This window comes from Brachionichthys hirsutus, chromosome 4 (assembly GCF_040956055.1).
Source record: "Brachionichthys hirsutus isolate HB-005 chromosome 4, CSIRO-AGI_Bhir_v1, whole genome shotgun sequence".
NCBI classification, from domain to species: domain Eukaryota; kingdom Metazoa; phylum Chordata; class Actinopteri; order Lophiiformes; family Brachionichthyidae; genus Brachionichthys; species Brachionichthys hirsutus.
In genome coordinates, this window is record NC_090900.1 from 16770607 (window position 1) to 16787364 (window position 16758).

General features: G+C 49.0%; 3 protein-coding genes across 4 annotated transcripts; all 3 read left to right on the forward strand.

Annotated features, from left to right (window-relative positions):
• The first annotated feature begins 381 nt into the window (after positions 1–381).
• Positions 382–1847, forward strand: LOC137893055 (serpin A3-8-like). Its single transcript, XM_068738485.1, has 4 exons — positions 382–1000; positions 1075–1339; positions 1427–1574; positions 1647–1847. Exons 1-4 carry the CDS (start codon positions 382–384, stop codon positions 1845–1847), a joined length of 1233 nt encoding a protein of 410 aa, XP_068594586.1.
• A 1233-nt stretch (positions 1848–3080) lies between these two features.
• carnmt1 (carnosine N-methyltransferase 1) lies at positions 3081–11681 on the forward strand. Its single transcript, XM_068738611.1, has 8 exons — positions 3081–3214; positions 6497–6692; positions 8770–8936; positions 9059–9199; positions 9365–9543; positions 10404–10517; positions 10700–10803; positions 10882–11681. Exons 1-8 carry the CDS (start codon positions 3081–3083, stop codon positions 11062–11064), a joined length of 1218 nt encoding a protein of 405 aa, XP_068594712.1. The 3' UTR covers positions 11065–11681.
• Positions 11682–12558: 877 nt separating this feature from the next.
• wu:fa19b12 (uncharacterized protein LOC560551 homolog) lies at positions 12559–15633 on the forward strand. 2 transcript variants are annotated; one of them, XM_068738765.1, is made up of 2 exons: positions 12559–12962; positions 15227–15633. In XM_068738765.1, exons 1-2 carry the CDS (start codon positions 12606–12608, stop codon positions 15374–15376), a joined length of 507 nt encoding a protein of 168 aa, XP_068594866.1. In that variant the 5' UTR covers positions 12559–12605; the 3' UTR covers positions 15377–15633. The 2 variants fall into 2 exon arrangements, with proteins under 2 accessions (XP_068594866.1, XP_068594867.1); XM_068738766.1 differs by having other exon boundaries at positions 12559–12957; positions 15227–15351.
• Positions 15634–16758: the final 1125 nt, after the last annotated feature.

A 16758-nucleotide genomic window follows, 5' to 3' on the forward strand; every position in this document is an offset into this window, starting at 1 on the left:
CTGATGAGATCGGGCGGTATTGATGACCCCCCTTTCTTCAGAGCAGTGAGCTTCGAGTGCGTTTGAGGACACGAGGCTGCTGTTTGCCTTCATCACACTCAGATCAGTTCCCGGCGGCGGCCGAGCAAACAGAGACCAAAGCCAAAGTCCAGCGGCTCGGCGGCATAAAGGGACGCCTCTGTCCCGCCGGTCCGGTTCTGGACGTTCACCAGGAGGTAAGGGCTTTTGACTGAAGGCTTTCGACACACACTTTAATCGGGTTTAACCAAACTGTCTGATGTTAACTTGTGAATTCTTCTTATCGGAATCGATGTATGCAGTCGCTAATATTGATTAGCCCCAATGACTAACGCTCCACCTTCAACCTGTTCTTAGTTCACAATGACGCGTGCAGCCCTGAACCTGTGGCTCCTGTCGGCAGTGGTCTGTGCATGGAGAACCCACGGCCATGCAGATCACGGTTCCCGCCAGGATGGCGCCGCCAATAGCATCTCATTGGTGACGGCGGCCAACAAAGAGTTGGCCTTCCGTCTGTACAGAACGTTGGCAGCTCGTGCTGATTCACGAGGCAAGAACATCTTCTACTCCCCGGTTAGCGTGTCGGTCGCCTTGGCGGCTTTGTCCGTCGGAGCGCGGGGCGAGACCCACCGACAGCTGTTCAACGGTCTGGGTTTCAACAGCACCCGACTGACCCAGAGAGACGTGGACCAGGTCTTCAAGACGCTTCTGGAAAAGGCAGAAAAGACTTCAGATGAAACCGTCAGCGAGGGGACTGCTGTCTTTGTGGACGACCGCTTCAGTCCTCGTCCTGAGTTCATGGAGACCTTGATGCAGTCGTACTCTGCAGATGGGTTCACGGTAGACTTCACCCAAACCAAAGAAAGTGCCAATGCCATTAATAAGTATGTGGAGGAGAAGACCAAAGGGAAGATCGACAGGCTGGTTGATGACATTGATCCAAGCACAGTCATGTATCTGACCAGCTACATCTACTTTAAAGGTAAGGTCTGGGCTGTCTGCTAGCTGAGTAGCAACCTTAAGTTGCCTTTGATTCTGCTCCTTCCTGTCAAACAGGAGAGTGGGCGACACCTTTTGACCCACAGCTCACCAAGGAGGAAATGTTCTCGGTGGATGAGAATACCAAGGTTCCAGTCAAAATGATGAACATGGAGGACACCTTTGATACCTATTACGACCAAACGATGAACACGTCAGTCCTCCACCTCCCCTTCAACAGCTCCCACTCCATGATGCTGCTGTTGCCCAACGATATGGAGGCTGTGGAGAACGTCATTTGCCCCAGTCACATCAACAAATGGCTGAGGTGGACGAAGCCCAGGTTGGAAGATAATAAATTCTTAGCAGCACAAACTCCTCAGTGTTGTCCATCACATCCTTCACTCTCTGTTTGTCTGTTTCCTTTCAGGATATATCAAGTATCTATTCCAAAGTTTTCCATGAAGACCTCGTACTCTCTGGCTGATGCGTTGATGCAAATGGGAATGACAGATATGTTTGGCAGTGCTGCAGATTTCTCGGGTATTGCAGAGGGACAAGATCTGTCCGTGTCAGACGTAAGGACAGAATAAGTGGTTTAACACGTCCCTCCTTCCTTATGTTGCTGCTCACGCTGCATCGCTCCACAGGTGGTGCACAAGGCTGCCCTGGATGTGGACGAGGCTGGAGCCACTGCTGCTGCTGCCACAGGCATTGGAATCACTCCTCATTCCATCCGCCACATCCCGGTGTTGAAGTTTGATCGGCCATTTATGGTCATCGTTACTGAACGCGACACAGAAAACGTCCTCTTCCTGGGCAAGATGGTCGACCCAACAGGAGCAGAGTAGCGGGATGGAAACCTAAAAGTGAATCAGGAACGTTATCAGATCATCATGAGACCCGTTACAGAGATATTAAATCAGGTGTGGTTTGTAATGCGTCTCATGTTGACTCTGATTGGGCCGACATTAGCCTTGATCTCGATGCTACATCTTAAACAGCTGGAGCGCAGCTGTTGCATCTCAGATTAAATATCAGAAGAACATTAGTCCTCTGCGTCCTGTCTTTATTATTGTCTTAATGACTAAGAGATTATATACAAACAACAACAAAAAGGTTTAAAATGATGATACAAGCGATAAAGAATTAGATGTTGTGTTCCCAAAAGCTCCATCTTACCTGTGTAATCAATAACTTTAAAAATGAGATGTGACGAGCTGCAGCAGGAATACTGAAATGTCCTGATCCAATGAGAAGAGGAGGCGGGGCCGCACTGTTCTACTCCATTGCATTGGTAAGGACTGGTAATATGTGTTAACCTGTACAGGTGTTGTTTGCTGTGTGAACCTGTACAGGTGTTGTTTGCTGTTTTAACCTGTAAATGTGTTGTTTGCTGTTTTAAACTGTACAGGTGTTGTTTGCTGTTTTAACCTGTAAATGTGTTGTTTGCTGTTTTAACCTGTAAATGTGTTGTTTGCTGTTTTAAACTGTACAGGTGTTGTTTGCTGTTTTAAACTGTACAGGTGTTGTTTGCTGTGTGAAACTGTACAGGTGTTGTTTGCTGTTTTAACCTGTAAATGTGTTGTTTGCTGTTTTAACCTGTAAATGTGTTGTTTGCTGTTTTAAACTGTAAAGGTGTTGTTTGCTGTTTTAACCTGTAAAGGTGTTGTTTGCTGTTTTAACCTGTAAAGGTGTTGTTTGCTGTTTTAAACTGTAAAGGTGTTGTTTGCTGTTTTAACCTGTAAATGTGTTGTTTGCTGTTTTAAACTGTAAAGGTGTTGTTTGCTGTTTTAACCTGTAAAGGTGTTGTTTGCTGTTTTAACCTGTAAAGGTGTTGTTTGCTGTTTTAAACTGTAAATGTGTTGTTTGCTGTTTTAACCTGTAAAGGTGTTGTACTGTTTTAACCTGTACAGGTGTTTGTTGAATAGTGTGTTCCTATACTTGTGCTCCCACTCGCTGCAGTGCACTCCACCGCCTGTAGGGGGCAGCAAGACACCACAAGGAGACTCTCGGCTACCGGAATTAACAGAAGCCATGAAGAAGTTAGTCGCGCTCTCATAGGACAGCAGAGTGTTTCAAACATGGCCGACACCGGAGAGCGGCCGGAGAGACCGCCGTACTACCACAAAGAGAGGGTGAAGTCCAGCCCGGAGGACGAGGCGCGGCTGGAGCGGCAGCATTTCTGGAGGATCATCGACGCGTTCAGGTTTTACAGGTGAGGAACGGAGCGCGAGCCTCGCAACGCCAGCGGGTCGATAGCGGGTCGATAGCGGGGCGATAGCGGGGCGCTAGCGGGGCGGGGCGATAGCGGGTCGATAGCGGGTCGATAGCGGGGCGATAGCGGGTCGATAGCGGGTCGATAGCGGGTCGATAGCGGGTCGATAGCGGGTCGATAGCGGGGCGATAGCGGGGCGCTAGCGGGGCGGGGCGATAGCGGGGCGATAGCGGGTCGATAGCGGGGCGATAGCGGGGCGCTAGCGGGGCGTGTCGATAGCAGGTCGATAGCGGGGCGATAGCGGGGCGCTAGCGGGGCGGGTCGATAGCGGGTCGATAGCGGGGCGCTCGGCTCGAGTTACAAACGCATTGATCATCATTGGTCATCACTTTCATCCCACACCTCAGTCTGACAGGACCGTCACGGTAACGCGCGTAGACTCACAGAATGGCCCCCCCGGGGGGTGAATGACGTTCTGGCCAGACCGTCATTCTGGGGTGGGGGGTGCTGGGAGGAGGAGGAGGATGATGAGGATGAGGATGAGGAGGAGGAGGATCTGCTGTGTTTAACGGCTCTTGGCGTAAAAATGCAGGACTGGTGGTTGAATTGTTTATTTTGACCTTCGTCCATTAACCAACGTAAGAGCTATGAAAACAAATAACAACACAATAAAGTTAACCATCATTCAACCGTTACCATCCATAACTCAAACATTGACACACAATCCTTACCATAAAATACGATTTAAACATTTAAATATCTAAAATACAACTATTACACAGATACAATCACATTTACCTTGTTCCTCAATCAACCGATGCTAAAACATTAAATAATTTCCTTTGGCGAAGTCCGTCTTTCCTGTTCTCTCTCGTGTTCCGTCTTTCCTGTTGTTCTCTCTCGTGTTCCGTCTTTCCTGTTGTTCTCTCTCGTGTTCCGTCTTTCCTGTTGTTGTTCTCTCTCGTGTTCCGTCTTTCCTGTTGTTGTTCTCTCTCGCGTTCCGTCTTTCCTGTTGTTCTCTCTCTCGAGTTCCGTCTTTCCTGTTGTTGTTCTCTCTCGCGTTCCGTCTTTCCTGTTGTTGTTCTCTCGCGTTCCGTCTTTCCTGTTGTTGTTCTCTCGCGTTCCGTCTTTCCTGTTGTTGTTCTCTCTCGCGTTCCGTCTTTCCTGTTGTTGTTCTCTCTCGCGTTCCGTCTTTCCTGTTGTTGTTCTCTCTCGCGTTCCGTCTTTCCTGTTGTTCTCTCTCGTGTTCCGTCTTTCCTGTTGTTGTTCTCTCTCGTGTTCCGTCTTTCCTGTTGTTCTCTCTCGTGTTCCGTCTTTCCTGTTGTTCTCTCTCGTGTTCCGTCTTTCCTGTTGTTCTCTCTCGTGTTCCATCTTTCCTGTTGTTGTTCTCTCTCGTGTTCCGTCTTTCCTGTTGTTCTCTCTCGTGTTCCGTCTTTCCTGTTGTTCTCTCTCGTGTTCCGTCTTTCCTGTTGTTCTCTCTCGTGTTCTGTCTTTCCTGTTGTTCTCTCTCGTGTTCCGTCTTTCCTGTTGTTCTCTCTCGTGTTCTGTCTTTCCTGTTGTTCTCTCTCATGTTCCGTCTTTCCTGTTGTTGTTCTCTCTCGTGTTCCGTCTTTCCTGTTGTTGTTCTCTCTCGTGTTCCGTCTTTCCTGTTGTTCTCTCTCGTGTTCTGTCTTTCCTGTTGTTCTCTCTCGTGTTCCGTCTTTCCTGTTGTCGTTCTCTCTCGTTCCGTCTTTCCTGTTGTTCTCTCTCGTTCCGTCTTTCCTGTTGTCGTTCTCTCTCGTTCTGTCTTTCCTGTTGTTCTCTCTCGTGTTCCGTCTTTCCTGTTGTCGTTCTCTCTCGTTCCGTCTTTCCTGTTGTTCTCTCTCGTGTTCCGTCTTTCCTGTTGTCGTTCTCTCTCGTTCCGTCTTTCCTGTTGTTCTCTCTCTCGAGTTCCGTCTTTCCTGTTGTTGTTCTCTCTCGCGTTCCGTCTTTCCTGTTGTTGTTCTCTCGCGTTCCGTCTTTCCTGTTGTTGTTCTCTCTCGCGTTCCGTCTTTCCTGTTGTTGTTCTCTCTTGTGTTCCGTCTTTCCTGTTGTTGTTCTCTCTCGTGTTCCGTCTTTCCTGTTGTTGTTCTCTCTCGTGTTCTGTCTTTCCTGTTGTTGTTCTCTCGCGTTCCGTCTTTCCTGTTGTTCTCTCTCGTGTTCCGTCTTTCCTGTTGTTCTCTCTCGTGTTCCGTCTTTCCTGTTGTTGTTCTCTCTCGCGTTCCGTCTTTCCTGTTGTTCTCTCTCGCGTTCTGTCTTTCCTGTTGTTCTCTCTCGTGTTCCGTCTTTCCTGTTGTTGTTCTCTCTCGCGTTCCGTCTTTCCTGTTGTTCTCTCTCGCGTTCTGTCTTTCCTGTTGTTGTTCTCTCTTGCGTTCCGTCTTTCCTGTTGTTGTTCTCTCTCGTGTTCCGTCTTTCCTGTTGTTCTCTCTCGTGTTCCGTCTTTCCTGTTGTTGTTCTCTCTCGTGTTCCGTCTTTCCTGTTGTTGTTCTCTCTCGTGTTCCGTCTTTCCTGTTGTTGTTCTCTCTCGTGTTCCGTCTTTCCTGTTGTTGTTCTCTCTTGTGTTCCGTCTTTCCTGTTGTCGTTCTCTCTCGTGTTCCGTCTTTCCTGTTGTCGTTCTCTCTCGTGTTCCGTCTTTCCTGTTGTCGTTCTCTCTCGTGTTCTGTCTTTCCTGTTGTTCTCTCTCGTTCCGTCTTTCCTGTTGTTGTTCTCTCTCACTCGCGCACTACCGTTCTTAGCATCGGGTTACAAGGTTAAGAAAATAAGAGCACAAACTTACGAAACAGTTGACAAAACAAAAGCACGAACTCAAAATACAATTACTTATTTATCTAAACAATATTAACCTTATATATCTGTCGTTACACTGCTTCTTCTCAATCCAGTTCAAGAACATTCTTCCACATGCATTTTGAAAAGACTTAAAGGAACAGTTCCCGTGTTTCTAGACTCATTTGGGTTTCGGGTCGTCGACATGAAACAGCCCAGTCAATCCTGCGTCGTTCTGTAATTGAGCTTCTCTTCATCGTCTCTTTTGCTGTCCCATGCTCTGAGGTCAGAGGTCACCGTCCAGGGAGACGCAAGGCTTCCATTAGCGCCACTGCCAACTGAGCTAACAGTCGCGATAGCCCGTCGGCTTCTTGCTCTGTCGATGTGCTGCCCCCTTCGTGTTCTGGTTCTGTGTGACAATGGGTTCATGAGACACGCATGGGAAGTCAGTGATGGGACAGCTGCTGTAACCATAGTAACAGTTGTTCTGTTTGTCAGAGTCCATGTCAATGAACAGGTGAAGCGTGCCGAGCGGCAGTTTCAGAGCCTACCACAGCACCACCAGAACCTGCTGCCCAATGTTCTACTCAACCTGGTCCAGGTCCGCTGGTGTGCAGACCAGAACCAGGAGCTGCTGCAAGCCATCGTCCACAACAGCCTCCACATGTTTGAGAACATCGAGTATGGCGAGCGGGTAAGGCTGGCCTGGTACCGGTAGAGTTTGCGTCCTACTAGTGCCCACACAGGCTGGCCTGGTACCGGTAGAGTTTGCGTCCTACTCACGCCCACACAGGCTGGCCTGGTACCGGTAGAGTTTGCGTCCTACTAGTGCCCACACAGGCTGGCCTGGTACCGGTAGAGTTTGCGTCCTACTAGTGCCCACACAGGCTGGCCTGGTACCGGTAGAGTTTGCGTCCTACTCATGCCCACACAGGCTGGCCTGGTACCGGTAGAGTTTGCGTCCTACTAGTGCCCACACAGGCTGGCCTGGTACCGGTAGAGTTTGCGTCTTACTAGTGCCCACACAGGCTGGCCTGGTACCGGTAGAGTTTGCGTCCTACTAGTGCCCACACAGGCTGGCCTGGTACCGGTAGAGTTTGTGTCTTACTAGTGCCCACACAGGCTGGCCTGGTACCGGTAGAGTTTGCGTCCTACTAGTGCCCACACAGGCTGGCCTGGTACCGGTAGAGTTTGCGTCTTACTAGTGCCCACACAGGCTGGCCTGGTACCGGTAGAGTTTGCGTCTTACTAGTGCCCACACAGGCTGGCCTGGTAACGGTAGTGTTCGCGTCCTACTCATGCCCACACAGGCTGGCCTGGTACCGGTAGTGTTCGCGTCCTACTCATGCCCACACAGGCTGGCTTGGTACCGGTAGAGTTTGCGTCCTACTAGTGCACACACAGGCTGGCCTGGTACCGGTAGTGTTTGCGTCCTACTAGTGCACACACAGGCTGGCTTGGTACCGGTAGAGTTTGCGTCCTACTAGTGCACACACAGGCTGGCTTGGTACCGGTAGAGTTTGCGTCCTACTAGTGCCCACACAGGCTGGCCTGGTACCGGTAGTGTTTGCGTCCTACTCGTGCCCACACAGGCTGGCCTGGTACCGGTAGTGTTCGCGTCCTACTCGTGCCCACACAGGCTGGCCTGGTACCGGTAGAGTTTGCGTCCTACTAGTGCACACACAGGCTGGCTTGGTACCGGTAGTGTTCGCGTCCTACTCATGCCCACACAGGCTGGCTTGGTACCGGTAGAGTTTGCGTCCTACTAGTGCACACACAGGCTGGCTTGGTACCGGTAGAGTTTGCGTCCTACTAGTGCACACACAGGCTGGCTTGGTACCGGTAGAGTTTGCGTCCTACTAGTGCACACACAGGCTGGCTTGGTAACGGTAGAGTTTGCGTCTTACTAGTGCCCACACAGGCTGGCCTGGTACCGGTAGAGTTTGCGTCCTACTAGTGCCCACACAGGCTGGCCTGGTACCGGTAGAGTTTGCGTCCTACTAGTGCCCACACAGGCTGGCCTGGTACCGGTAGAGTTTGCGTCTTACTAGTGCCCACACAGGCTGGCCTGGTAACGGTAGTGTTCGCGTCCTACTCATGCCCACACAGGCTGGCCTGGTACCGGTAGTGTTCGCGTCCTACTCATGCCCACACAGGCTGGCTTGGTACCGGTAGTGTTCGCGTCCTACTCATGCCCACACAGGCTGGCTTGGTACCGGTAGAGTTTGCGTCCTACTAGTGCACACACAGGCTGGCCTGGTACCGGTAGTGTTCGCGTCCTACTCGTGCCCACACAGGCTGGCCTGGTACCGGTAGTGTTCGCGTCCTACTCATGCCCACACAGGCTGGCCTGGTACCGGTAGAGTTCGTGTCCTACTAGTGCACACACCGGCTGGCTTGGTACCGGTAGAGTTTGCGTCCTACTAGTGCACACACAGGCTGGCTTGGTAACGGTAGAGTTTGCGTCCTACTAGTGCCCACACAGGCTGGCTTGGTACCAGTAGAGTTTGCGTCCTACTAGTGCACACACAGGCTGGCTTGGTAACGGTAGAGTTTGCGTCCTACTAGTGCCCACACAGGCTGGACTGGTACCGGTAGAGTTTGCGTCTTACTAGTGCCCACACAGGCTGGCCTGGTACCGGTAGTGTTCTCGTCCTACTCGTGCCCACACAGGCTGGCCTGGTACCGGTAGAGTTTGCGTCTTACTAGTACCCACACAGGCTGGACTGAGGAGTGTATTTTAGGACATCATGTGTTCTTCGACCTTCCAGGAGGAGCAGCAGAAGGTCCGCCCATCCACTACTTTCGACATGGACAAGCTGAAGTCGACCATAAAGCAGTTTGTCCGGGACTGGAGCGAGGCGGGCCAGGCAGAGAGGGCGTCCAGCTACCGGCCCATCATCCGGGAGATCCAGAGACTGTTCCCCAGTGACCGATAGTAAGAACCAGAGGTCGCTCATGACACCACAACAAGGACACTGTCAACACAAAAGCGTGCTCGTTCAGATAAGGTGACTTTGTCCTTGTTATATGTGCATTTTGTACATTTCATTATGTCAGCGATGTGTCTAAGGTGAGCGTGCTGGTTCCGGGTGCCGGACTTGGCCGTCTAGCCTGGGAGATTGCCCGGCTGGGGTATATCTGCCAGGGCAACGAATGGAGTTTCTTCATGCTGTTCTCTTCCAACTTCGTGCTCAACAGGTACGCCCCGTACCCTGACCCAACACACCTGTGCCTCCATGCTGGATGTGTTAGTTCTCACATAGATACTTCAAACATTGGTTTGTTGGCAGCACAATTCTGACCTCATGCTCTCCAGAACGTCACGCCATGTCTCCGGCTGTGACGCTCTTCTGCTCCTTTCAGGTGTGAACAGGTGAACTCTCTGACCCTGTACCCCTGGATCCACCAGTTCAGCAACAACAAGAAGTCCTGCGACCAAACGCGACCTATCAGGTTCCCCGACATCAACCCACAGAGCTTACCACAACATGCAGACTTCTCCATGGTAGCAGGGGACTTTGTGGAGGTTTACAGGGAAGCAGGTCAGTTAACGGGTCCCGGTTCAGTCACACCTGGAACAGAAGTGTCCCAACAATCTGTAAGAACATGACCTCATCCCAAAGTAACAGGGTGACCCGGGCAGAGGGGGCTTTCCTCAGAGCTCCTATTGAAATGACCTGAAACAAAGTGGATTTGGTTTTCCTGTGACGAGATGATTTCTGGGTGGCGCAGTGAGTAGCGCTGTCGCCTCACAGCAGGAAGGCTCTTGGTTCGACTCCTTTCTGTGTGGTGTTTGTATGTTCTCAGTGTGAGCTGATCACGCCAAAGTATCCGTAGGTGTGTTGGTGACATGTCCAGGGTGTGCCCCGCCTCTCGCCCGTAGGCTAGAGACAGGACGGGCGATTAATTGTCTTCTTGGGTCTCTGTTTTCCCTGGGGGGGGGGGGGGGGGTAATAAAACATGATAAATTAGACTACCATGCAAGGTGTGCGGTCTTGTTTCCGTTGAAAGTCCTTCGTACATAAATCATCGACATTTAACAGTACAAATAAAACTAATATTAAATTACTCAATTGATGCAAAATAACAATAAGTTAAAAAGACACTTAGTATGTACAACGTAGGTGGACAAAAAGGGGAGGGGGGGGTTGATCCGGAGAGAGTCGTGATGACTATCTCCGTTTCTGTCCCCCTAAAAGGTGTATTTTTAGGGCCGTTTTGAAGGAGGCCAAAGAGGTGCATGTTTTGAGGGCAGGAGTCAAACAGTTCCACCCTTGGGGGGCAGTATGCGTTAGGTTTGAGGGTTTGATATGACGGTCCAGACTCTGCGAGCCGGACCTTCACAGGAACAGCCGTCTTCCATAATTGTGAATATGGCGTCATGTTTGTGTGTCTTGGACAGATTCCTGGGACTGTGTGGCGACCTGCTTCTTTATTGACACGGCTCATAATGTCATGGAGTACATGGAGACCATCTGGAAGGTTCTTAAACCTGGGGGGGTGTGGATCAACCTGGGTGAGTAAGACAAACACTAGAATGCGTACTGGCTAGCGTGCCGCCACCTCCTGTCCTCAATGCAGATGGTAATCTGGCAGCTCCTCCGCCAGCTCAGAGGGGGCAGGGTTCGGGTTGAGGGGCCTGTCTTTGTCCTGTTGGAGGACACTGGGTTCAGGCGTGTCCTCTGCTTGTCTCTTCAGGGCCGCTGCTCTACCACTTTGAGAACATGGCCAACGAGCTCTCTGTTGAACTCAGCTATGACGACATCAAGACGGCCATCATGAAGTTCGGCTTCCATCTCGAGGTGAGCCTGTAACTGGTAGTCGCGGCCTAGCGTCACGGCGCATCTAGCCATCAGCTGTTTCCCGTGTTCCCCCTGCAGGTGGAGAAGGAGTCGCTCCAGACCACCTACACGGAGAACAACCGCTCTATGTTGAGATACGTTTATGACTGCGTCTTCTTTGTGGCACGGAAACCCGAAGATCTGTTCTCTGACGGTGAGGACCAGTGTTCTCCACCGGCTGCGAAGTCTCCACGGCACGACGACACCGACGTCCTGACATGACGAGGACACCTGGAGCCCTCAAAGAGGACATATTTATATTCTATGAGACATCAGACGTGCCCCGATCCCCGCAGGACGAGTCCTGCTGTTCCGGGACAAGTGGGCTGTGGACGTCCACACCTGAAAGGCGTCCACGTGGGTTGCTGCCCTGTGCTAGCGGTCCACAGACACGCACAGGAGATTTTAGAACTTGATCATTCTCATCGCCTTTCACCTGACATTCTGTTCATCCACTATTGATCCTGTTGCTATTCATCAGTCAATATTGCAACTGTAAACAAGCTGATCAATCAGAGATTGCAGACCCTCGCCTCCAAGTGCCCTATCTCGCAACGTTAAAGAATCCTTTACGAGATTCTAGAATCTGGATCAACGCCATTCTCGGGGAGGACCGAGCCACGGACAGAACCTTGCTTGTGTAAAAATGTCAAGTCGATCGGGTCACTAGTTTTTGGGTTATGTGCTCGGACAGACAAACAGACCCGATTGCAATACCCTCGCCTCCCCTTCGGCGAGGGAAACAAAGCATGTTTCAACTTTCCACGATTGTTGATGCTGAAGACTCTTAAAGTGGAAATGAATTCCATTTTTTTTCTAATCTCGCTGAACAATAAAGCAAACATTTAAGAGTATTGATTCCAGACTTGAAGATGGATATCTTTCCAGGACTGAACGGCCTGGTTTACTGGGTCAGAGGGAACCAGGACTGAACGGCTTGGTTTACTGGGTCAGAGGGAACCAGGACTGAACGGCCTGGTTTACTGGGTCAGAGGGAACCAGGACTGAACGGCCTGGTTTACTGGGTCAAAGGGAACCAGGACTGAACGGCCTGGTTTACTGGGTCAGAGGGAACCAGGACTGAACGGCCTGGTTTACTGGGTCAGAGGGAACCAGGCCTGAACGGCCTGGTTTACTGGGTCAGAGGGAACCAGGACTGAACGGCCTGGTTTACTGGGTCAGAGGGAACCAGGACTGAACGGCCTGGTTTACTGGGTCAGAGGGAACCAGGACTGAACGGCCTGGTTTACTGGGTCAAAGGGAACCAGGGTGAAGTATGTCTTCTGTCCATTTTCAGTTCTGGACTTTATATTGATGGATATCGATGATCCACTATTTTATGAGTGGGTTGCTTTCTGGTGGGTTTCCGTGGTTGGTCAGCTGAGGATTAAGGCCCGATGGGACTGGACAGACAGTTGGAGGGTTTACCTCGTGGCCTGTTTGGGTTTTTGCAACGTAAAATTTTTTAAAAATTCTTGGAAGTTTTTTTTATTCTTATTGAGTCTTTTAGAAAAAAGATGGCACAGAAACCACAGCAGTGGTAATTTACAGAACACGCAGTAATCTCGTGTATCCACCAATCAAAGGCTTCTATTGCTCCATCAGTCTCACCGCGCTGACGTCATTGCTCATGAAGGAGGAGTTTGGTTTGTTTCGTGGATGAAGAAGAGCATCTGGTGCTGCGCAGGAAGAGGCGGTCGTTCAAGGCGTTCTACATCCGGCCGCCATGCTGGCTTGGTCTCTCCTCTCATTGGCTATCTGGAATGCGTGTCATGAACCGACTCCCCGTCCTGGACGTTCGGCAGTCCACAGAGTACCAGTGGACAATCATGGCGAAGAGGACAGCCGAGGACATCCTGCTGCACGACGCCGCCTCCAAAAGATGCTACAGCCCCATCTGCAGCGTTAGCATGCAGCTAGGAAGCACGGCCCCCACCGGGGGCGGGAGTCCCCGCTCGAGGAAGAGGCCGCACTACCCCGAAGAACCGGAGGGACAAGAGCACGCTGTCCGCCATGTCCCGCCGGCTTCCGGGAGGTTCCAGGACCGCCTCAGCGCCAAGAGACGACCCCGGGACGACCGCGTGGCCCCGGAGGCCGCTCGTCCTCGAGACGCCGGTACGGTAAGCGACTGATCAGCCAATCCAAGTGTCATCGATTAGCTCTGCAGACGAAGCGGTGCCATGTCATATCGATAAGTGTCCGCTAGGTGTCGACCTTTAACCTTTGTAAAGATTGACCTGCCAGGTTACAGGTGCGATGCGTGCTAATAATAACTACCGGTACATAAACGCAGAAGAAGCAAGGAAGGGGGGGGAGCTTCATGGACACGTCACCGTTTGACGTGTCCATGACGTATTTCTAGACTTGGAGATTCAACAACATTCCACGTTGGAGGGACGTTGTGTCCAGTATCATCACCCCCCCATCAGTACAACAAAGGAGCACTCAGAGTACAATGAGACAGAGACCCCCCCCAAAAAACCCTGAAAGACATGGAAGGCCTTTTCTTCCTGTGTCAGATCACTGTATCCTTCTATTGATCTTTGAGTACTTGTATATATTATTGTTTCTTTGTCCATTACTGTTGATTATTCTGTCTTTGTTGCTGATATAATTTCCCTCTGGGATTATTAAAGTGTTCTGATTCTGATAAATATGGCATCGTGAACCTTGTAGAGCTACGTGGGACCTCCTGACTCTAACAGGAAGCCAGAACGGGGGACATGTGTTCTCTGTCTGTCTGGATCAGAACCCGAGATAGAATAGAAAGCCTTTATTGTCCTTGCATAGTGGCTACACAATGAGATTAGAAAATTCAAGTAATAAAACAAAGGCAGACTAAAACGACACAGATTTAAAGTGATCAACAGAGAGATTGTCGAGTACTTTGCAAATAGAACATTAGTTATTGCACATTTGTTATTGCACATAGTGAGTAGTTCCATTGTTCAGTACACATGGTGAGTTGTTCTATTGTAGTTCTATTGTTCAGTACACATGGTGAGTTGTTCTATTGTAGTTCTATTGTTTAGTACACATGGTGAGTACACCGTTTGTACTTTGTATTTTGTCATTAATGTTAGATGTAGCACGACTTCACCGAGAAACGTTCCTAGTCTGTGAACCCTCACTGACAACGGCAATAAACCACTTCTGATTCTGATTCTGAACAAGGGAACTACTCACCATGTGTACTGAACAATTGAACTACTCACCATGTGTACTGAACAATAGAACTACTCACCATGTGTACTGAACAATTGAACTACTCACCATGTGTACTGAACAATTGAACTACTCACCATGTGTACTGAACAATAGAACTACTCACTATGTGCTGCGTTCTGGATCAGAACCCGAGCTGCTGCGTTCTGGATCAGAACCCGAGCTGCTGCGTTCTGGATTAGCTGCAGATGTTTAATCGACCTTTTGGGCAGCCGGACAGTAAGGAGTTGCAGTAGTCCAGTCTGGAAGTCACAAAAGCATGGACTATTTGAAATATTCCGAAGGTGAAAGAACGCAGTCCTTGAAACGTGCTTTATCTGGGACTGAAATGACAGGTCCTGATCAAAGATTACCCCCAGATTCTTGGACGTGGTGCTGGTGGACACTGAGACGCCATCTAGTTCAACTACAACACTAGAACAGACATTTCTGAGATGCTTTGTTCCAAGAACCAGAACCTCAGTTTTATTTAGATTTAATAACAGGAAGTTCTCGGTCGTCCAGGAGTTAATGTCCTTAAGGCACGTCTGAAGTCTAACCAACTGATCGACTTTGTCTGGCTGAACTGACAGGTACAATTGAGTATCGTCCGCATAGCAGTGGAAATTTATGCTATGTTTCTTAATAATGTTACCTAAGGGAAGCATATACAGCGTGAACAGAATAGGTCCAAGCACTGAACCCTGTGGAACTCCATATTTAACTTCAGTGTACGTAGAAGATTCATCATGAACACGTACAAACTGAAATCTATCAGATAAATATGATCTAAACCAGTTCAATGCAGATCCTCTAACAGCAACAGATTGTTCCAGCCTCTGTAACAGAATCTGATAATCTATTGTGTCAAAGGCTGCACTGAGATCTAATAAAATAAGCACGGAGACAAGTCCATTATCAGACGCTAGTAAAGGTCATTGGTGACTTTAACCATTGTCCGAGGGCTCCTCGTTGGGTGAGTAAACTTCAGTTGGCAAAACGCTGTTGAACAGTTGATGGCAGTAAGTGTCCACTAGGTGTCAGCCTTTACTGTTGTGTAGTTTATTGTATTCCCAGTTACTTTTAAATTCTTTCCCAGTAGAGATTCAGCCCAGACTGGGTTCACCTTTCACAGCACTGGATGTTTTTTCACGAGCTCCATCCTTCTCATCCCCCTCAGGCTGATGAAGACTGTGCCTACAATTCCTTCCGGTTCTGGAGGCCTCCCTTACCAGATCTTGACCTTTCACTGCTGGAAGATTCCAACCCCTTTTCCCAAACAGAAATTACAACTAAAGTAAAGATCTCTTCCGATGCCATGGAAACCTGAAGGTGAAGATGACGACATCAGAAGAACACGATTGTTGCCTGAAGTTCATCCGGGCGAGATGCCGTCGTCGGGGTCGGCAGGTCGCCGTGGCTGCTGTCGGAGATGCAGGCTGGAGTCGTGAGCGCTGACAGCAGGGGTCTAAACCTTCTCTCAACCTCGCTGTGGAACATTGATTGATGATTGAAACACTGAGGTGTCTCGTCACGCTGAAGACAAGCTGGTGGAAAAAACGTTTTAATGTTCAATAAAAACTATAATCAATCAATTCAAGTTTGTTTCTTGTGGAAATCGGTCAGACATTGATATTAAATTAAATGATTATAGTGATATGCAATTTAGGCGTGTCCCGATCAGGTTGTTTTACCCCCGAGTCATTTGATCCGGTACTTCTTTAATACAGACGAGTGAAGAAACGGATCCAGGATGTCCCTTATCTTTTATTTTAATGATCTTATCTCAACATTTAACTCTTCTGTGGTGTAGCTTGAACATTCACATAATAAATAAAATACTTTGTTCACTTTGGACTTGGACTAGTGCAACAGGAAATATTAAATACCAATATTTAAAATGAACAGCAGCTCAATCACTAGGTTGTTGATGGCTCGCGCGACTAGCTTCAAGATGCTAACGTGTTTAGCAGCATTCAACCACAGTGCTGTCCAGTTTAGCTCTCTAGAGGGCGCCACAAAAGGGGACAAATACCTTAAATATAATTATATTAAAACTAGCCATTAAGAGTAACTCTTAATATGGAAAAGCTCACGTTGATTCAAATTAATAACAATCTTTTTTGGGGGGGCCCTCCTTCAGTTGATCGTTACCTGCTCTTGATTGATGTGACCCCAGGGGCCCTTGTAAACATGTCAAACATGAAAAAAAAGAAGAAGGCCAGGAAAACGGGAGAAAGATGCAGGTAAAGTAAAGATTCCGTCATGACATTAAGCTAGCATCAGTTGTAGCAGTTAGCACAGTGTAGCAGCTAGCACAGTGTAGCAGCTAGCCCAGTGTAGCAGCTAGCACAGTGTAGCAGCTAGCCCAGTGTAGCAGCTAGCACAGTGTAGCAGTGTGTTTAATGTTCTTGTGTGTTTTATTCTCTTGTCCGTGTGCTTTATTATATTATTGTCCTCTGTTTTATTATTTTCTTGTGTGTTTTTTCTCTTGTCGTGTGTTTTATTATATTATTGTCCTCTGTTTTATTATTTTCTTGTGTGTTTTATTATTTTCTTGTCGTGTGTGTTTTATTATTTTCTTGTGTGTTTTATTCTCTTGTCATTTGTGTTTTATTATATTCTTGTCCTCTGTTTTATTATTGAATTGTGTGTTTTATTATTCTCTTGTGTGTTTTATTCTCTTGTTGTGTGTTTTATTATTTTCTTGAC